This window comes from Amphibalanus amphitrite, unplaced genomic scaffold, assembly GCF_019059575.1.
Source record: "Amphibalanus amphitrite isolate SeventyFive unplaced genomic scaffold, NRLGWU_Aamphi_draft 000062F_arrow, whole genome shotgun sequence".
In the NCBI taxonomy this organism is placed as follows: Eukaryota; Metazoa; Arthropoda; class Thecostraca; order Balanomorpha; family Balanidae; genus Amphibalanus; species Amphibalanus amphitrite.
Window position 1 is genome coordinate 360,517 of NW_024881558.1, and position 19,109 is coordinate 379,625.

The following is a 19,109-nucleotide window of genomic DNA, read 5'->3' on the forward strand; positions in this document are numbered from 1 at the left end:
TGCCAGTGGGTGAACTATGATCTCTGAACTCACCCTCTGTGTTTCTCGTTCTCAGGGCAGCTGCCAGTGGGTGAACTATGATCTCTGAACTCACCCTCTGTGTTTCACGTTCTCAGGGCAGCTGCCACTGGGTGAACTATGATCTCTGAACTCACCCTCTGTGTTTCACGTTCTCAGGGCAGCTGCCAGTGGGTGAACATCCAGAGCCGGGTGGTGACGCTGTGCGACACCACGCTTCTGCAGCTGACGGAGATGGAGGCAGCCGCCGTGCAGCAGGTGGCCCTGCAGCGGCTGGCAGACTTCAACCTCGGCTGCACTGTGCGCATTCCCAAAGGTGAGAGATATAGAGGAGAGTGAAAAGGAGGGGGCGAGATAGAGAATGGAGGGAGATCGAGAAGGAGGGTAGGGGAAGGGAAGGGAAGAGGGTAAATGAAGAATAGGGAGTAAGAGGGAGAGAAAAAGTAGAAAAGATATAAAAGGTATAGGAGCGTACACCAAAATTATGTTGATGCCACACACGTTTATTAATAAGATAAAACAACAACAAGTCACTGACTAACTCATTTATAAATGTAGTCAATGAATCATAAATACCAGCAAACTTGAATCAATCGTTGTCAATGTTATTGCCAAAGAAACAGCAATTCACAAAGTCCAGGGACAGTGCCACAGCCAGAGGGGTGTTCACGGGCACCGCACACTGCTGCGTGCGGTGTGTGCGGTACGTCCAGCAGGCGTGGGGGTAGGGGATGGGTAGGCGACTCTGACGTCACGGCTGCGTGCGGTGGACGGTCCGCTGTGGCCAGTCTCGACCGGCCACAGCGGTCGCTGTGTGCGGTGACGCAAGGCTGACGTAGGGACGCAGTGGGCGGAGCTTGGAGGCTGTGTGCGGTCCGACCGCACACAGGGTCCGTGAACAGCCCTCCGGTCTTCAGCCAGGCCCATCCGCCTCGAACCGACACGGTTAGACTATCCCGCATCACATAGCGGCCTTGCGGCGCAGTATACCAGTACAGGCATATGGCCGGGACGTTGAGATGGGCCACTGGCACTGTATGAATTGAATGGGAGCCAGGATAAAATGAATAATTGAAGGTGCGTTTGCAGAAAGACCAAGGTTACTTCTAGGTTATGTGCCATTGAGGATTTGTATTGCCTAATTTTACTGATATAGCTACAGCCTACATATGCATTGCCCTATACTGCTTGTCAGTTGTCAATTACCTCTTTTTCAAGGAGCAATGAACCAACAATAAGGTGTTGAAATGGATGTCATTGCTCTAACGTGGTTATTAATTAACCCGGCACCGCCTGGGCTATTTCCGTACCCACGACAGCCTAGGGGGGGGGGTCGGATCCGACCCCCCCCTGTTATCTCGAGAACCAATGGTCGCATCGAGCCCCGCGAGGCGGCGTTCGAAAGGTCTCTACGAGAAGCACTCTTAAGATTTAAGATTGAGGTCAACTTTCGGATCAAGGTCAGGTCAAAGGTCAAATTCTGGGGTTTTGCATGATTAGGCTTACGGACAGCGGAATCGACAGCTGCTGCTCGAAACTCACCGAAAATGACCTCTAAGACCTAGTGAAAGTACCATGTGCGTATAGGGGTCATACTAAGTACGGGTCAAGGTCAGGTCAGGTCACGAAAGGTCACGGTTTTCACTTTCTGCTACATGGGCGTGCGACACATGTTTTATGGCTTATTTTTCACGCCGAATCCGATGGTAATGGTTATATGTGACCCCAAGTCACTGTAAGTGTGCATTGAAAGCATAAAAAATCGTTTATACCATACATAACTAAACGAGGGCTAAGAAAAAAGGTCAATTTTTCACCTTTTTATTTTTGACATAAAAATGCACTTTTCTAGAAGAGCTTTGTCCCAGGAATCTAGTGGTGCCATTTGTTTTCACATGCGATTTTCAGAAGTGCCTCTAATTCACGAAAATGTTTATGACGTCACCATGCCCTATGCATGTTGGAGCTATTTTTTACAATTTGGAGGTCAAAAATGAAGATAGAAAGTTGAAATTTGGGACATCTAATGTTCTAATAGAGCTCTATAACATATATTCCGATTTTTTTGGAAATTCTCAAAATTTTGGATTTTATTAGCTGTTTTCCAAAAAAAATGTAGTTTTTTTAATTTTTAGGGGTTAAAAACGTATTTTATGGAAAATCCGAGATAGCCATTTTAAAGAACTTGTTGAGCTACGTTTATTCATGTCCTTAATTTGCAATTTGCTTAAAACCCTGATTTTTGGCGATTTTTTAAACATTAACACTTTTTGACTGAAAACGCCATGTAGTTACGTCACTAAAATCGATATATCTAAAAAACAAATTGTAAATGTTTTCTTAAAAATTGCACAGGAGACGTCAAATTGATGGGGGAGAAGGTATGCCAAGTTTCAAGTCGATAACGTAAGCGGTTCATAAGTTATTCAAGAAAAACGGAGGGGGGGGGGGTCGGATCCGACCCCCAGGCGGTCGCGGGTTAATAAGTAAAGCTATGAAATGCGTCATCAAAACTGATAAGAGTGAGATTGCACCTCAGTTGAAGCTTGACATGCTCCGTACCGACTTCAATGTACCGTTTAGTTTTAATCAAACCGTTTATTTTACTCGGCTAAGTTAGTATACCCGAGCTTAAATGTTCAGAATGTTATTTGCAAGAACTTCGGCATTGCCAAAATAACAGCATTTCACAATATAAACATGCATGTCTGTTACATACAGTTAGTTTGTATCATAAATATAAGCTAAGCGCCAGTGGGCAGCAGCTGTGACACCAACTCAACCTTGTCAGTCATCGCATCACTAAAACAATGAGAATACAGTCTCCTAAAGTGTGACATTATTCAGCGCCGCTGGCGTTGGTCTTGGCGTGGTCTCAGACTGGGCGGCAACCGTGACCTGATACGGGCGACATTTAGCGGTTGTTAGCGCCCGGGGGACACTGCCGGGGCGCGGCCGGCGCTGTCCGATTGGGTGTACTGTCGGGCACGGACGGCGCTGTCCGTCCGAAGATAGTGTCGGGGCACGGCCAGCGCTGACCGTCCGGGGGTACTGTCGGCCGCGGTCGGCGCTGTCCGGTGGAGGACACTGGCCTGTCCGGCCGGGGACACGCGCCGGCTGCTGTCCGGAGCTGTCCGGCCGAGCTGCTTCAGCCGCTGGCGTCGCGCCGTACCGCCTCTGTCGCATTCCCGTAACACCCCGCGGCGCGTGACACTGAGTGTTTATTGTCCTCTGTTGGCAGACTTCAACGTGACGGCCGGCCACAAGCCGAAACGGAGACCCTACCTGCTGAAGAAGAGGCCGCTTACCACCGGCTTCTTCGATACGGCCAAACGGGACGAGAAAGGTGAGACGACAAACGGACGGTGTGATGAGCGTAAAACGGCGCTGTGACGTGAGTTTGCGTGTTGTGCGTCTTGCGAATATTGTAGTTGAAAGGATGTGGTTCTGTGACCTGGAACTAGCTTCATGAATATTAGATAAAAATGTCATTTAAAAGTATCTGAAGAAGCAGAAAAGCACCTTCAGCTGTTCTTTACAAAAATAATTGTTACATGAAAGACAACTGAGGAATTAGTAACGATAGGGAATCCAAGAATGGTAAAAGAAAAAGTTCGACATTGGAGCATTACAGAGGAGAAAAAGACAAAAGGTTAGAATCGAAGAGTTGGCCAAGTGGTATCAAAATACCTTCGAGCTTCACACTCACATTGAAGAAAATGAAAGAGGGAAGCCGGAAGAACGAGAAAGAGGAAGGGAGAGGAGAAAGAGAGAGAGAGAGGGAGAGAGATAGAAAGAAAGAGAGTGGGAGAGAGAGAGAGAGAGAGAGAGAGAGAGAGAGAGAGAGAGAGAGAGAGAGAGAGAGAGAGGTGGCGAGGAGAGAGGCGTCATACCGAAGTGACTAACAGAATTGCGCGTGAAGGAGAGAAGAGATGAGTGACGGGCTGACACCTGAACACGTTCCACTCGGAGTGTCTGACGGACCACCCCGCGGGCTGGTGCGGGCGCCGCACAGCCGGTCGTCATGTTTCGAGCCGGCCGGCCCGTTTCCAGAAGTTGGAGTCAATTCGCCGGCGGCCGCGGCCGGGCGGCTGGCAGGGTGCCTCCGTGACGTCACCGACCGGCTCTCGACGCTGGCGGGTGGTCCGGCTGCTCTCCAAACTGTTTGGATCGCAGGTTTATAGATCTGCCAGCCGAGGCCGGCGAATTCGCGGTGGAAGCGACGCCCCGACATCACCGCAAAGCGGCCCGTCTGGCCGCCCGGCGATAGACAACGGGCCGGCGCGGTGACTGGGGCGAAACTGCGGAGCGGGCTGGAGAGGCGAGAGGGAATATGGTGTCTACTGGTGGCATGAAGACGGGAACAGTGGTAGCTACGAGCTGAAGGTGGAGATATGATCATAGCCTAGTCTCGTGTTTGCTTACGTTGGATAAATAGGTGTCACAAAAATACGAATTCTGAATGCCACAGGTGTTATCTTGCTGAACAACCATGATTCACAAGTTTTTGTGTTTGACAACTGACGAATATGTGTCGTTTCAAGTTGGATTTCAGATTACCGTGTCTGTTTAGCTGTCTTTGATGTCGTATTGTCACTGCACCGTGCCATTTCCAAACGGCGCGTTTGATCTTGACGCATGACATTTGTTTTATTTACATCTAGAGACTGAGTGCTTTGGCATGATTCAGCCGGGTGCCGTGAGTCACATCCAACTGTCAGACACCATGACAGACGGTTCGGTGGTCATGTGTCAGTGCGGCACGCGCGCACGGCCGGCCCGGCCCGACCTGACGCCGGTATCCGGAGAGTCTGATAAACCTGTCAGCAGACCGCCTGTTCGACGTCGGTCGGCGGATACAGACCAAATGGCCAACCTCAGAGCCGCGTCTGTTCATATACTCGAAGGTAACCCACACACCCGCCCTAACCGACGAGGGCGGCCTCAGACCCGAGCCGGTCCACAGGTAAATCTTGAACACCTGCACAGACAGACCGTCCGGCCTCACAGATATACCCTCACACTTGCTCGGAACGATCAAGCCGCCTCAGAACTGGTCCAGGTCCACAGGTAAACATGGTTAAACCTTGTGTACATATTGCTCGCTGATGGCCTTGGCCAGGTCAGCCACCTACCCAGAGGTAACCACCCCTCTGACCTGCCCGGCAGCGCCGGAGAGCAGTGGTGGCCGGGCGGGGCGGGGCACACGGGCCAGCATTCTCTCGGCGCGCCCTGTTTATCCTGGTGCTTGGTTTGTCCCTGTTGTTTGACAGACGCATGACGTCACCCCCGAGAGAATAGCGTAAACAGCGCGCTCGGCAACGGAGTGGAGCTATTCTTCTGCGGTGCGTGAACTGACGACCGTCCGTCCTCGGTCCCCTCCCCCTCCCCTCCCCTCCTGACCCGACCCCGCCCACTGCCAGCGCCCGTCTCAGCGCGCCGAGATAACCTGATTGCCCCTCCGACCTCCAGGGAACAACAACAACGCCCAGGGCCTGGTATTCGGCATTCCGCTCAAGACGTGCATGGAGAACGACCGCCGGCTGCGCGGCCGGGGCGGCTCGCCGCTGCGAGACCGGCTCGACGAGCCGCTCAGCAGGAAGTCGTCCCACGGCGGCAGCCACGCCTCCTTCTCCTCCCTAATGGACGCCATCAGAGACAAGGTGAGGGAGCAGACGTGCCCTGGGGGTATGATGTGACATGACGTGACTAGGAAGGAGCATGACCTGACGTGGCGCTTTGTCTGACGCTATTTAGCAAGACGTGGAAAGGAAGTGTTTCGGTTTTATCAGGGACTTGGTGCTTGATACTTCGGAACATGCGGCCGTATGGCGGAATGACAGCGGCTGGTTGCGACAATTGTAGGAAGTTTCGAAAGGCGTTGGTCTTGGAATAGCAATGACAACGAAGTGAGACGTTCGTTTCTCCTATCCGTTGACGCATCAGCCATCCTTTAGTCATATCACTCATATCCCTTCTCACTTCTCAGACGCCAGTTCGTCTCTTGGCGCTTAATCTTCGTGTCAACATTCAATAACTTCCTTTTTAGTGTGCAGAATAGCCGGGAAATTGAGAGGGTGACTCGCCAGACCCCGATTCCTTAGGCTCGACAGCAGACGGCTATAGCTGGGGATGTTCTGACTTCTGATACCATATGTGTCTCACGGATTGGCTGTCAGACTGTCGTGTTATTCATTCGGTATAGCATCTAGTGGTGACAGTGACACTTGCTTAGTCACTTTCCTTACCAACGCCACTGCTGTACCGCAATCACCATCATCACTACCCCTATCACCATCACCACCAGCACCACCGATCGCCACCAGCACCCGCACCACCCCGCCGCCGCTGTCACCGGCCGCGGCCACCGCGGAGCGCTCAGAGACTGACGTGTCGCCGTGTCAGCGGGATTTCCGTAATTTGGGGGGCGCCGGCTCGAATAGCTCGCCGCATTTTCGGCATAGACGAGCAGGTCGTTAGTGCGCTCAGTATCAGGTCCAACAAATCGAGCTGCGCGCACCGGTCCGGTAAAATTAAATCGTCGCCGAGGGCGGAATGCACACCGTTCGACGGCGGGCGCCATCCGTTATCAGGGTGTCGCCGGTTCCAGAGAGGGTCAGCGATCGGCGACCGAATCGGCCCACCGCCTGACACTAGTCACATGTCAGCCGATCGCCTCGTTCTTCAAACTTCTGAAATAACTTATCCAATTAAAACGGCTCGAAAATGGCTTCTCGGAAAAAGAAATTAAGATTTTTCGATACCCCAAGAACATTTTTCACACAATAATTCAGGTGGGCCACGCGGGGTGTCGGGTTTGGGCCGTTATCTGACGGCGCACGTCACCCGGGCCGGGCTGACAGTCGGCCGGGCGCCGGCGTCCGTGCCAATCACCTGTTGGCAATCTGGGACCGACGCGATGGTGGTGAGTCGCCAGCGTCGGCCGGCCAGGTCGCACGGAGGGCCGCGCGCCGCGCTGCCGTCGTCAGCGCGGCCGATGACGCCGGCGGCGGCTCGTCATCGGCGCCGGCGGCGCTGACGCGTCCGACAGCGGGCCATAGTGGCGGCCGCTTGTAAATAGCCGGCGGCGGCGCGGGTCGGCCGGCCGCCTCGCGTCGCCGGCTCGGCGCGTCAGCTGACTGTTGGCCAGCTGAGCGGGCCTCGGCGGCCGCCCGGCAGCCAGCAGGCCCTATTTTCGCCCAGCGGCAGAAGGTGGCTGGATTATTTTAGCGGCGTCGGTCCTGAATCTGCGCGCCGCGGCTGGCCGGGTGCCCACCGCGCCGCCGCCGAGCTGCTGAGACATAAACACCGGCCAGCGGCCGGCCGAGGAGCCCAGCCGGCGGCCCTCAGCGCCCCGCCCCGCCCCCGCCCCCGCCCCCGCCCCCGACAGCCCCGCCCCCGCACGTACCACACCCTTCGACGATGGCGCCGGCGGCAGCGTCAAGGTCGCATTGTGACGTCATTCACAAGTTTGCGTAGCGAGAGAGGAAAAACAACGCTTGCGTCTATCTATCAAAGAAAGAAGCTGGTATAACATACCTGTAAAATTGGATGAACGTTACATATGAAAATGTATGTCTTTAGGGACAAATGTAGAAAAATACTATATAAAACTATTCTTAAACTCTAGAACTCTATAGAACTCTAAACTAGAACTCGTTTGATGCATAATGAAAAAGACACGTTATCGAAGAATTTGTCCGTCTAAACGTACACACATTTTAAGATTCAGAACATGCCTAAGGCTAAGACAGCAGAAGGGAGCTTCAGCTTAGCAATGATTATGTAAGATTAAAGTAAAGGCAACAATGGGATAAGCGATAATGGAATGTGTCATTCAATCGGATAAGCAATATGGGCGAGTAGTGAATGCTTGTTACCAAATGAATTAAAGATTTGCGGCGGAGTGCAGAGTTGAAGGCGCCGGAAAGAGGGTTTCGGAATATTGTATAGCGTATAGAGGACGTTGTCTGGCGTCTGCAGTTCTTCATCCACTGAATGATGACATTGCGTATGCAGTCACACCCACTAAAACGCCATACGATGCACCCAAGCTTGTGCACATGGGATGCGGTGGTTAGCGATGCATGTTTTCTCTACTCGTCCCCGGTCAAAGTTCTGTTTTAATCGGAAATCACCCCTTGTCCTTGGCACAACACAAATGTTTTCCTGGTAGAAAGGCCCGTTAATATGTTTACCGTCTGAAACTGTTGTTCACTTGATATGCCAATTCGGAAACAAATGCATTCCAATTTTCAGCTGTGACTGTCAATAATCAAAGATAGCAAAACTGATTTGGACACTGTAAAAACAATGTCACAGGTGCAAAGCATTTACATCGTCTTGTCAGCGCGGCACCGTGTTCTACAAGCTGCTCATGCTAACAGGAACATCTCTCATGTCGCATTAGAATGTGGTTCAGCCATGATACCTGGGTCCTGGAGAACAAATAGACAGAAGGGCTTTCCAGACAGAGGAACTTTCCAGATCAGCGCAGTGAACTGAGTTGTACTTGCGTGTTGCGTGTAATATCGCGTCTATTCCGTATAGATCCGGAGAACATTTCATCTACCTATATAGCCGCGTACCTATATACCTATGTAGGCATGCGTATTACTCATTATTAGGGTATAAAGGGCCATGGTATTACTAATGCGTCGGACGGAGCCGACATATGTAATGTTTAGGGGGCTGCAGAGACGGATGTGGGGATGAAATGACAAATTGGGAAACGAACGGATGGACGGACGGATAGTCAGGGACAAATCACGTAAAAGGCAGACAAACGGACGAACTGATAAGACGAACTGACTGACAAGTAGCGGTATCTGGTGATGGACACCGATAGCAGAGGGCCGAACCGTAGGTGGGCAATTGATGTTTGAATTATAACGTAAACTGTGTTCAGTGTTCAAGGCTCAAGCATTAGTGAGGGAATGTTTGGAGATATCATAAATTGTGTGTTTAAGACTCTAAAAAAGTGTTAACGCGTTGATAGCTTGCATTACACAGCCCAAACATCAGCATGTCTGCTATGTTGTACGTTACATGCCCGCCCTCCAAGTCTAACCTCCCCCTCTGTCGCCACCAGACGAGCGGCTCGTGCGAGTCTCTGAACATCATGGAGAAGCGCAGCTCGGTGCAGGACAGCAGTCTGTCGCTGGCTTCGGACGGCGGCGGTGCAGGAGCCGAGGCCGCCCTCCAGCCGCACGTGCCCCAGGTGCCTCAGCTGGTGACCGCCTGTATCCGACACATCGAGACCCACGGCCTGCACACAGTCGGCATCTTCCGCGTCAGCAGCAGCAAGAAACGGGCCAGACAGGTGAGACGGGATGGCGGACGGTGAGGGGGAGGGAGGGTGGGGAGTGGAGATCACTGACCGTGTGGAGATCACAGCAAGAAACGGGCCAGACAGGTGAGACCGGCTGAGGCGGACGCGAGGGGGATGAAGACATGTAGATTTAGATGGCTGTGGCTGACCGACACTGGCTGATCGCTGTGGACACCAGCCGATAACTGATCAACTGACCTGAATGGACGGCTAGATAAGAAACCATGCAATAGTCCCACTCATCCCCAATTCATGTATCTATGACATACACACTGCATAGTGCACAGTGCTTACTGCACAGTGCACACCTAAAATTAGCATGCAAAAGCGACCTCACGCAAAACCCTGACCGTAATTCAGAGGTCAGCACGGACCGACATTCTTTGGGAGTGAGCCGGCTCCACACATCACCACGATCCGCCTTGACGATCCATTAGCACCCCACATCTGCCGCTGGTTACCTCTCACATTCCTCCGTCTGCAATCCCAGCCGCCGCCCAGCGGGTGTGCCGGGCCGTGGGGCGGCTCGGTGGCCCGTCTAGGTGCACAGTGTGGCCGGAATCCGCGGTCGTGCGGCCGCGCCCGGCGCCCGCCGGTCGGGGTCCGTGCCAGCACCGAGCTGAATGTCAGACAGACGCCGGCCGGCGCGCTGCAACCGACCGCGCGGTCGGAGGGAGAGGGAGAGAGAGAAGGAGGAGGGAGAGAGAGGGATGGCCGTATCACTGACTCACTGCTAGATCCGACTGACTGAGACGGAGCAGACACCGGCAGTGACTCACGATGATCGGATCCGGTGGCGGCTCGAGGCATCGGGCTGTATTTTCGGAGCGCTCTTCCGCTGCCGGTCGGACGGTTCAGCTACAGCCAGCAGACGGGGAATATACCACATTCACTTCCATCTCGGCTTTACAATGCAATGCACAGCTTCACAACTTCACATGCAGTTTACTTCTGCATAGTGTTGTTACTAGGACGACTCTAATCGTGAGGTTGGGGTCGAGACAAACTTGATGGGTGGCCGTCTGCCCGACGATTGTCACCCTGGGCAACAAAACAAAACTTCTTGAGGGGAAGAGGAACTTTGATGTAATGTTTGCTTTTATGCCTTCGGCGATTATTTGTGCAGTATAGGCACTTTCGATGTGTTTGGCCTGGAGGTTGTGGCCTATAGATCCCGAGAATCCGTGGTCGTATCGATGCGCTATTTACTAGTTATGCTCGATTTAGTTGAGGGTCAGTTTATCTCGATGGAAAAGTAGCATGTACAGCCCTCAGCAGACTGCGTGGTAGGTATTCTTTTTTCGACAAAACCAATAATTACTCAGAGGCTAGGCTATCAAATATAAACTTTTGGGTTTTGTTGCCAAACTGGATGGAAAATGAAAAAGATGATAGGCCAAATCTAAGGTGCGGAGTCTCGCGCTTCTTACTATTACTAATCCCGAGAGACTGATATCATAGTATGCGCGTTATTCTCGGTTTTATCGAAAAAAGAATACCTACCACGCAGTTTGCAGAGGGCTGTACTTTGCTGACACTGATTTTCCCCAACACAGCTGCGGGAGGAGTTTGACAGCGGCGCAGACGTGAAGCTCAGCGACGACCTGTGTCCGCACGACGTGGCCACGCTCATCAAGGAGTACTTCCGGGACCTGCCGGAGCCGCTGCTGCCTCACGATCTCTACCAGCCCTTCCTGGCGTCACAGAGTGAGTGTCACGATCTCTACCAGCCCTTCCTGGCGTCACAGAGTGAGTGTCACGATCTCTACCAGCCCTTCCTGGCGTCACAGAGTGAGTGTCACGATCTCTACCAGCCCTTCCTGGCGTCACAGAGTGAGTGTCACGATCTCTACCAGCCCTTCCCGGCGTCACAGAGTGAGTGTCACGATCTCTACCAGCCCTTCCTGGCGTCACAGAGTGAGTGGCTCGATCTCTACCAGCCCTTCCTGGCGTCACAGAGTAAGTGAGACGAACTTTAACAGCCCTTCCTGGCGTCACAGAGTGAGTGTCACGATCTCTACCAGCCCTTCCTGGCGTCACAGAGTGAGTGTCACGATCTCTATCAGCCCTTCCTGGTGTCACAGAGTGAGTGTCACGATCTCTACCAGCCCTTCCTGGCGTCACAGAGTGAGTGTCGCAATCTCTACCAGCCCTTCCTGGCGTCACAGAGTGAGTGTCACGATCTCTACCAGCCCTTCCTGGCGTCACAGAGTGATATGATCTCTATCAGCCTGCCTGGCGTCACAGAGTGACACGATCTCTACCAGCCCTTCCTGGCGTCACAGAGTGAGTGTCACGATCTCTACCAGCCCTTCCTGGCGTCACAGAGTGAGTGTCACGATCTCTACCAGCCCTTCCCGGCGTCACAGAGTGAGTGTCGCAATCTCTACCAGCCCTTCCTGGCGTCACAGAGTAAGTGTCACGATCTCTACCAGCCCTTCCCGGCGTCACAGAGTGATATGATCTCTATCAGCCTGCCTGGCGTCACAGAGTGACACGATCTCTACCAGCCCTTCCTGGCGTCACAGAGTGAGTGTCACGATCTCTACCAGCCCTTCCTGGCGTCACAGAGTGAGTGACACGATCTCTACCAGCCCTTCCTGGCGTCACAGAGTGAGTGTCACGATCTCTACCAGCCCTTCCTGGCGTCACAGAGTGAGTGTCACGATCTCTACCAACCTTTCCTGGCGTCACAGAGTGATATGATCTCTACCAGCCCTTCCTGGCGTCACAGAGTAAGTGACGCCATCTCTAGCAGTCCTTCCTGGCGTCACAGAGTGAGTGATATGATCTCTACCCGCCCTTCTCGGCGTCATAGAGTGAGCGCAGCCTTTGGGATTGCGGGCGACAGCAAGTGCAACGAACCGACTGCCTTTACTATTTTCTCTTTTTTATTCGAGACTTTTATACACTTCTTTTATAGACACTTCCCTTGCGAATGAACCGCACTCAAAGCACAAAGAAGAGCACTGTTGCTACACCTACATATATCTGTAACGATCGCTCGATCCCGCCACCTCTGCCCGTCTCCGACTGACGCCCCTCCCTCCGCTCGCAGAGATCAGGAACAGGAAGCAGCAGTTTGACTGCCTGCAGCACCTGATCCAGCTGCTGGCCGTGCCCAACCGGGACACGCTGTGGGCGCTGCTCTGCTTCCTGAAGAAGGTGGCAGACTGCGCGGCAGACCGGCGTACCCCGGCGGGAGAGTGGCTCACCGGCAACCGCATGGACAGTAACAACCTGGCCACCCTGTTCGCGCCTAACATCCTGCACTCGCTGGCGCAGCTGGGTAACGAGCTAAGCCAGCAGGCCACCGAGCGCATCGACGTCATCAACGTGATCCGCAGCCTGATCGACCACAACAAGGAGCTGTTCGAGGTGGGTCGGACTGTGTGCGGACTGTGTGCGGACTGAGTGAACGGACTGTGTGCGGACTGTGTGAACGGACTGTGTGAACGGACTGTGTGAACGGACTGTGTGAACGGACTGTGTGAACGGACTGTGTGAACGGACTGTGTGCGGACTGTGTGCGGACTGTGTGCGGACTGTGTGCGCCGCGCTCACCCAAATCAGACAGGCTAGCCAGAAGAGGCAAGTAAATTGATGAAACTTATCCAAAAATTGTACAACAGTAGACTAGAGTGGCAATAGCCAATAAGGCATGGTTATCATTTTTCATCGATTTTACGGCACATTTTTTACACGCTGAGTCATAATGTTGGTAAAAACTACTTTCCATATAAATAATGAAATATGAGCCCCGGGGTGTGATAATTGATGGTGATTTTTTGTCGGTACGTTAACTGGCGGTCGTCGGGTCACGAGTTCGGCGGGATTAATGACCGCCGCAGACGGACGTCGTTATGACGTCATTGGGTACGACGACATGACGCTGCTGGGGCGGGGGGGGGGGGGCGGTACAAGGCCGGCGCCGGCGTACCGCTAAAACGGCTTTCCTAGGAAAGGGCCGGTGCTATTTTACGGAGTAAATGGCGTCGGCGATTTACGACGAGAACACACAAAGGGATGTTTGTTTGTCTTGTTCAGGTGCCGTCTTACCGAGAAATGTATCAGATATAGCTTTGTTGTGTCTGTCTCCTCTCAGCCAAATGCAAGGTAGACGGTATTTACTGCCAAGGATATCTCGGAACTCGTGAGAAAATTGACAGTGGGCTGACAGATTAGCCAGAATATCATTTTGTCAGAAGGGTGACAACTCAGCAATTGCTATTGCTTGGTAACTGTTTCAGTGACATAACGTTTAAATCCATAAATTAATTTCTTTGAATTCAAGCTATTTTATGTCGCCAGTAACGAGTCTCCTGGCATTTCTGGCAGTCAGCAGAACAATTTAATTTCGCCGCCCTTATGAAAGTCACTAACGATCCGTCTACAACGTGACCCCTGGCCCCCTCTGACTATATGTGACCTGCTGACCTCAGGTGTCGGCCGAGCTGCTGCACGAGGCCTATCAGCTGCTGATGGACAAGCAGCCCGAGGCGCTGGACGTCCTGCTGCGGCGGCGGCTGACCAGTCCCGGAGACGAGTGAGTGCACTACGGCAGCTGACCTGACCTGATCTGACCTGACCTGACCTGACCCTGACCCTGAGCTGACCTGACCTGATCTGACCCGGCCAAAAGCGGCTAACCAGTCCCGGAGAAGAGTGAGTGCACTGCGGCAGCTGACCTGACCTGACCCTGAGCTGACCTGACCTAACCCGGTCCTGACCAGGGCGGTTCACTAGCCCCGGATCAGTGAGTGCAGATCAGCAGCTGACCCAGCCTGATCTGACCTAACCTGATCCGGTCCGCACCTGACCTGACCTGGATCTGATCTCATGCGGTCGGGACCCGGATCTTACCTGGACTAGCGTCAGTTTTTTCCGTCAAGCCTTGTTTCTTATGTGTTTTGTCAAGTCCTTATAGAAAAACCGCGAAACCTTGTGATTGTGTTTGAACACTAACTGCATCTATTGCTCGTACACAATGTTTCATTACATTCTAACAATTATATCATCTATGTCTTCGCTTGTTTTGTTGTTTGTTTCTGACGTTATCCTCTAAAAAAATCGCTATCATTTCCATTTTTTACAACACATTATCGTGAACGTATCATTTAAATATTCTCAATCTCCGTTACACATTCTTATACCTATCTGGACTTATGAAACATTTTCCGATTCGAAAATGGAAAAAAAGAAACGAAACATTTTTTGTCTCAAACATGCACTTCACACTCAACGTAACTAATACAAAATGTTGCAAACAAGCTTTGGCTGATGCCTATAGTCATTTGGTTAAAATAAAATGTAAATAAATAAATTGCATATACCTATAGTAATACATTGTCGCAACAAACTTAATTGCATTAAAGATGTACAATATTGGAATCGCTAAACAGCACCCATTGATGACATTTAACGAGTAGGGTAACGTGCCTAATTAGCGACCCCCTTAATTTGAATGTCCGTGAAGTTGGCGACGTCGCCAGCGACTTTTCCAGCGACGAGCACCGATTTTAGCCAAAACCTCGTCCAAGGTCAATTGGACCATGAGGATCACGAAAATCGAACCCATTCACCCCTAAACCTTGACCTTCAAGGTCAAATTCAAGGTCAAAGGACGGGGAACTGAAAAAGTGCCACTAAATATTGTCCGATTTTCAAAGTTTTGGCACCAAAATGTAGCGCGTGCAAAGTTCTAGCCGCACATCGAAAACCATTTTCATCAAGGTCAAACTTCAAGGTCAAATTCAAGGTCAAAGGACGGGGAACTGAAAAAATGCCACTAAATATTGTCCGATTTTCAAAATCTTGGCACCAAAATGTAGCGCGTGCAAAGTTCTAGCCGCACATCGAAAACCATTTTCATCAAGGTCAAACTTCAAGGTCAAATTCAAGGTCAAAGGACGGGGAACTGAAAAAGTGCCACTAGATATTGTCCGATCTTCAAAATTTTGGCACCAAAATGTAGCGCGTGCAAAGTTCTAGCCGCACATCGAAAACCATTTTCATCAAGGTCAAACTTCAAGGTCAAATTCAAGGTCAAAGGACGGGGAACTGAAAAAGTACCACTAAATATTGTCCGATCTTCAAAATTTTGGCACCAAAATGTAGCGCGTGCAAAGTTCTAGCCGCACATCGAAAACCCTTTTCATCAAGGTCAAACTTTAAGGTCAAATTCAAGGTCAAAGGACGGGGAACTGAAAAAGTGCCACTAAATATTGTCCGATTTTCAAAGTTTTGGCACCAAAATGTAGCGCGTGCAAAGTTCTAGCCGCACATCGAAAACCATTTTCATCAAGGTCAAACTTCAAGGTCAAATTCAAGGTCAAAGGACGGGGAACTGAAAAAATGCCACTAAATATTGTCCGATTTTCAAAATCTTGGCACCAAAATGTAGCGCGTGCAAAGTTCTAGCCGCACATCGAAAACCATTTTCATCAAGGTCAAACTTCAAGGTCAAATTCAAGGTCAAAGGACGGGGAACTGAAAAAGTGCCACTAGATATTGTCCGATCTTCAAAATTTTGGCACCAAAATGTAGCGCGTGCAAAGTTCTAGCCGCACATCGAAAACCATTTTCATCAAGGTCAAACTTCAAGGTCATATTCAAGGTCAAAGGACGGGGAACTGAAAAAGTACCACTAAATATTGTCCGATCTTCAAAATTTTGGCACCAAAATGTAGCGCGTGCAAAGTTCTAGCCGCACATCGAAAACCCTTTTCATCAAGGTCAAACTTTAAGGTCAAATTCAAGGTCAAAGGACGGGGAACTGAAAAAGTGCCACTAAATATTGTCCGATTTTCAAAGTTTTGGCACCAAAATGTAGCGCGTGCAAAGTTCTAGCCGCACATCGAAAACCATTTTCATCAAGGTCAAACTTCAAGGTCAAATTCAAGGTCAAAGGACGGGGAACTGAAAAAGTGCCACTAAATATTGTCCGATTTTCAAAATCTTGGCACCAAAATGTAGCGCGTGCAAAGTTCTAGCCGCACATCGAAAACCATTTTCATCAAGGTCAAACTTCAAGGTCAAATTCAAGGTCAAAGGACGGGGAACTGAAAAAGTGCCACTAGATATTGTCCGATCTTCAAAATTTTGGCACCAAAATGTAGCGCGTGCAAAGTTCTAGCCGCACATCGAAAACCATTTTCATCAAGGTCAAACTTCAAGGTCAAATTCAAGGTCAAAGGACGGGGAACTGAAAAAGTACCACTAAATATTGTCCGATCTTCAAAATTTTGGCACCAAAATGTAGCGCTTGCAAAGTTCTAGCCGCACATCGAAAACCCTTTTCATCAAGGTCAAACTTCAAGGTCAAATTCAAGGTCAAAGGACGGGGAACTGAAAAAGTGCCACTAAATATTGTCCGATTTTCAAAATTTTGGCACCAAAATGTAGCGCGTGCAAAGTTCTAGCCGCACATCGAAAACCATTTTCATCAAGGTCAAACTTCAGGGTCAAATTCAAGGTCAAAGGACGGGGAACTGAAAAAGTGCCACTAAATATTGTCCGATTTTCAAAATTTTGGCACCAAAATGTAGCGCGTGCAAAGTTCTAGCCGCACATCGAAAACCATTTTCATCAAGGTCAAACTTCAAGGTCAAATTCAAGGTCAAAGGACGGGGAACTTTAAAAATGCTACGTTACCAGCGACTTTTCCAGCGACGAGCACCGATTTTAGCCAAAACCTCGTCCAAGGTCAATTGTACCATGAGGATCACGAAAATCGAACCCATTCACCCCTAAACCTTGACCTTCAAAGTCAAATTCAAGGTCAAAGGACGGGGAACTGAAAAAGTGCCACTAAATATTGTCTGATTTTCAAAATTTTGTCACCAAAATGTAGCGCGTGCAAAGTTCTAGCCGCACATCGAAAACCATTTTCATCAAGGTCAAACTTCAAGGTCAAATTCAAGGTCAAAGGACGGGGAACTAAAAAAGTGCCACTAAATATTGTCCGATTTTCAAAATTTTGGCACCAAAATGTAGCGCGTGCAAAGTTCTAGCCGCACATCGAAAACCATTTTCATCAAGGTCAAACTTCAAGGTCAAATTCAAGGTCAAAGGACGGGGAACTGAAAAAGTGCCACTAAATATTGTCCGATTTTCAAAATCTTTGCACCAAAATGTAGCGCGTGCAAAGTTCTAGCCGCACATCGAAAACCATTTTCATCAAGGTCAAACTTCAAGGTCAAATTCAAGGTCAAAGGACGGGGAACTGAAAAAGTGCCACTAGATATTGTCCGATCTTCAAAATTTTGGCACCAAAATGTAGCGCGTGCAAAGTTCTAGCCACACATCGAAAACCATTTTCATCAAGGTCAAACTTCAAGGTCAAATTCAAGGTCAAAGGACGGGGAACTGAAAAAGTACCACTAAATATTGTCCGATCTTCAAAATTTTGGCACCAAAATGTAGCGCGTGCAAAGTTCTAGCCGCACATCGAAAACCCTTTTCATCAAGGTCAAACTTCAAGGTCAAATTCAAGGTCAAAGGACGGGGAACTGAAAAAGTGCCACTAAATATTGTCCGATTTTCAAAATTTTGGCACCAAAATGTAGCGCGTGCAAAGTTCTAGCCGCACATCGAAAACCATTTTCATCAAGGTCAAACTTCAAGGTCAAATTCAAGGTCAAAGGACGGGGAACTGAAAAAGTGCCACTAGATATTGTCCGATTTTCAAATTTTTGGCACCAAAATGTAGCGCGTGCAAAGTTCTAGCCGCACATCGAAAACCATGTTCATCAAGGTCAAACTTCAAGGTCAAATTCAAGGTCAAAGGACGGGGAACTGAAAAAGTGCCACTAGATATTGTCCGATCTTCAAAATTTTGGCACCAAAATGTAGCGCGTGCAAAGTTCTAGCCGCACATCGAAAACCATTTTCATCAAGGTCAAACTTCAAGGTCAAATTCAAGGTCAAAGGACGGGGAACTGAAAAAGTGCCACTCAATATTGTCCGATCTTCAAAATTTTGGCACCAAAATGTAGCGCGTGCAAAGTTCTAGCAGCACATCGAAAACCATTTTCATCAAGGTCAAACTTCAAGGTCAAATTCAAGGTCAAAGGACGGGGAACTGAAAAAGTGCCACTAAATATTGTCCGATTTTCAAAATTTTGGCACCAAAATGTACCTAGCGCGTGCAAAGTTCTAGCCGCACATCGAAAACCATTTTCATCAAGGTCAAACTTCAGGGTCAAATTCAAGGTCAAAGGACGGGGAACTGAAAAAGTGCCACTAAAGATTGTCCGATTTTCAAAATTTTGGCACCAAAATGTAGCGCGTGCAAAGTTCTAGCCGCACATCGAAAACCATTTTCATCAAGGTCAAACTTCAAGGTCAAATTCAAGGTCAAAGGACGGGGAACTTTAAAAATGCTACGTTACCAGCGACTTTTCCAGCGACGAGCACCGATTTTAGCCAAAACCTCGTCCAAGGTCAATTGTACCATGAGGATCACGAAAATCGAACCCATTCACCCCTAAACTTTGACCTTCAAAGTCAAATTCAAGGTCAAAGGACGGGGAACAGAAAAAGTGCCACTAAATATTGTCCGATTTTCAAAATTTTGCACCAAAATGTAGCGCGTGCAAAGTTCTAGCCGCACATCGAAAACTATTTCCATCAAGGTCAAACTTCAAGGTCAAATTCAAGGTCAAAGGACGGGGAACTGAAAAAGTGCCACTAGATATTGTCCGATTTTCAAAATTTTGGCACCAAAATGTAGCGCGTGCAAAGTTTTAGCCGCACATCG

General features: G+C 49.9%; 1 protein-coding gene across 1 annotated transcript in view; it reads left to right on the forward strand.

The window, feature by feature from the left end:
- The window catches only part of LOC122378590, a 111,707-nt gene that overhangs the window by 77,679 nt on the left and 14,919 nt on the right, over window positions 1-19,109 (forward strand). The window contains exons 3-9 of the mRNA XM_043359827.1: window positions 178-334; window positions 3,260-3,364; window positions 5,491-5,681; window positions 9,110-9,340; window positions 10,906-11,056; window positions 12,408-12,727; window positions 13,792-13,895. Of these exons, the coding sequence (XP_043215762.1) occupies window positions 178-334; window positions 3,260-3,364; window positions 5,491-5,681; window positions 9,110-9,340; window positions 10,906-11,056; window positions 12,408-12,727; window positions 13,792-13,895 (1,259 nt within the window). The remainder of the gene's footprint in view (window positions 1-177; window positions 335-3,259; window positions 3,365-5,490; window positions 5,682-9,109; window positions 9,341-10,905; window positions 11,057-12,407; window positions 12,728-13,791; window positions 13,896-19,109) is intronic.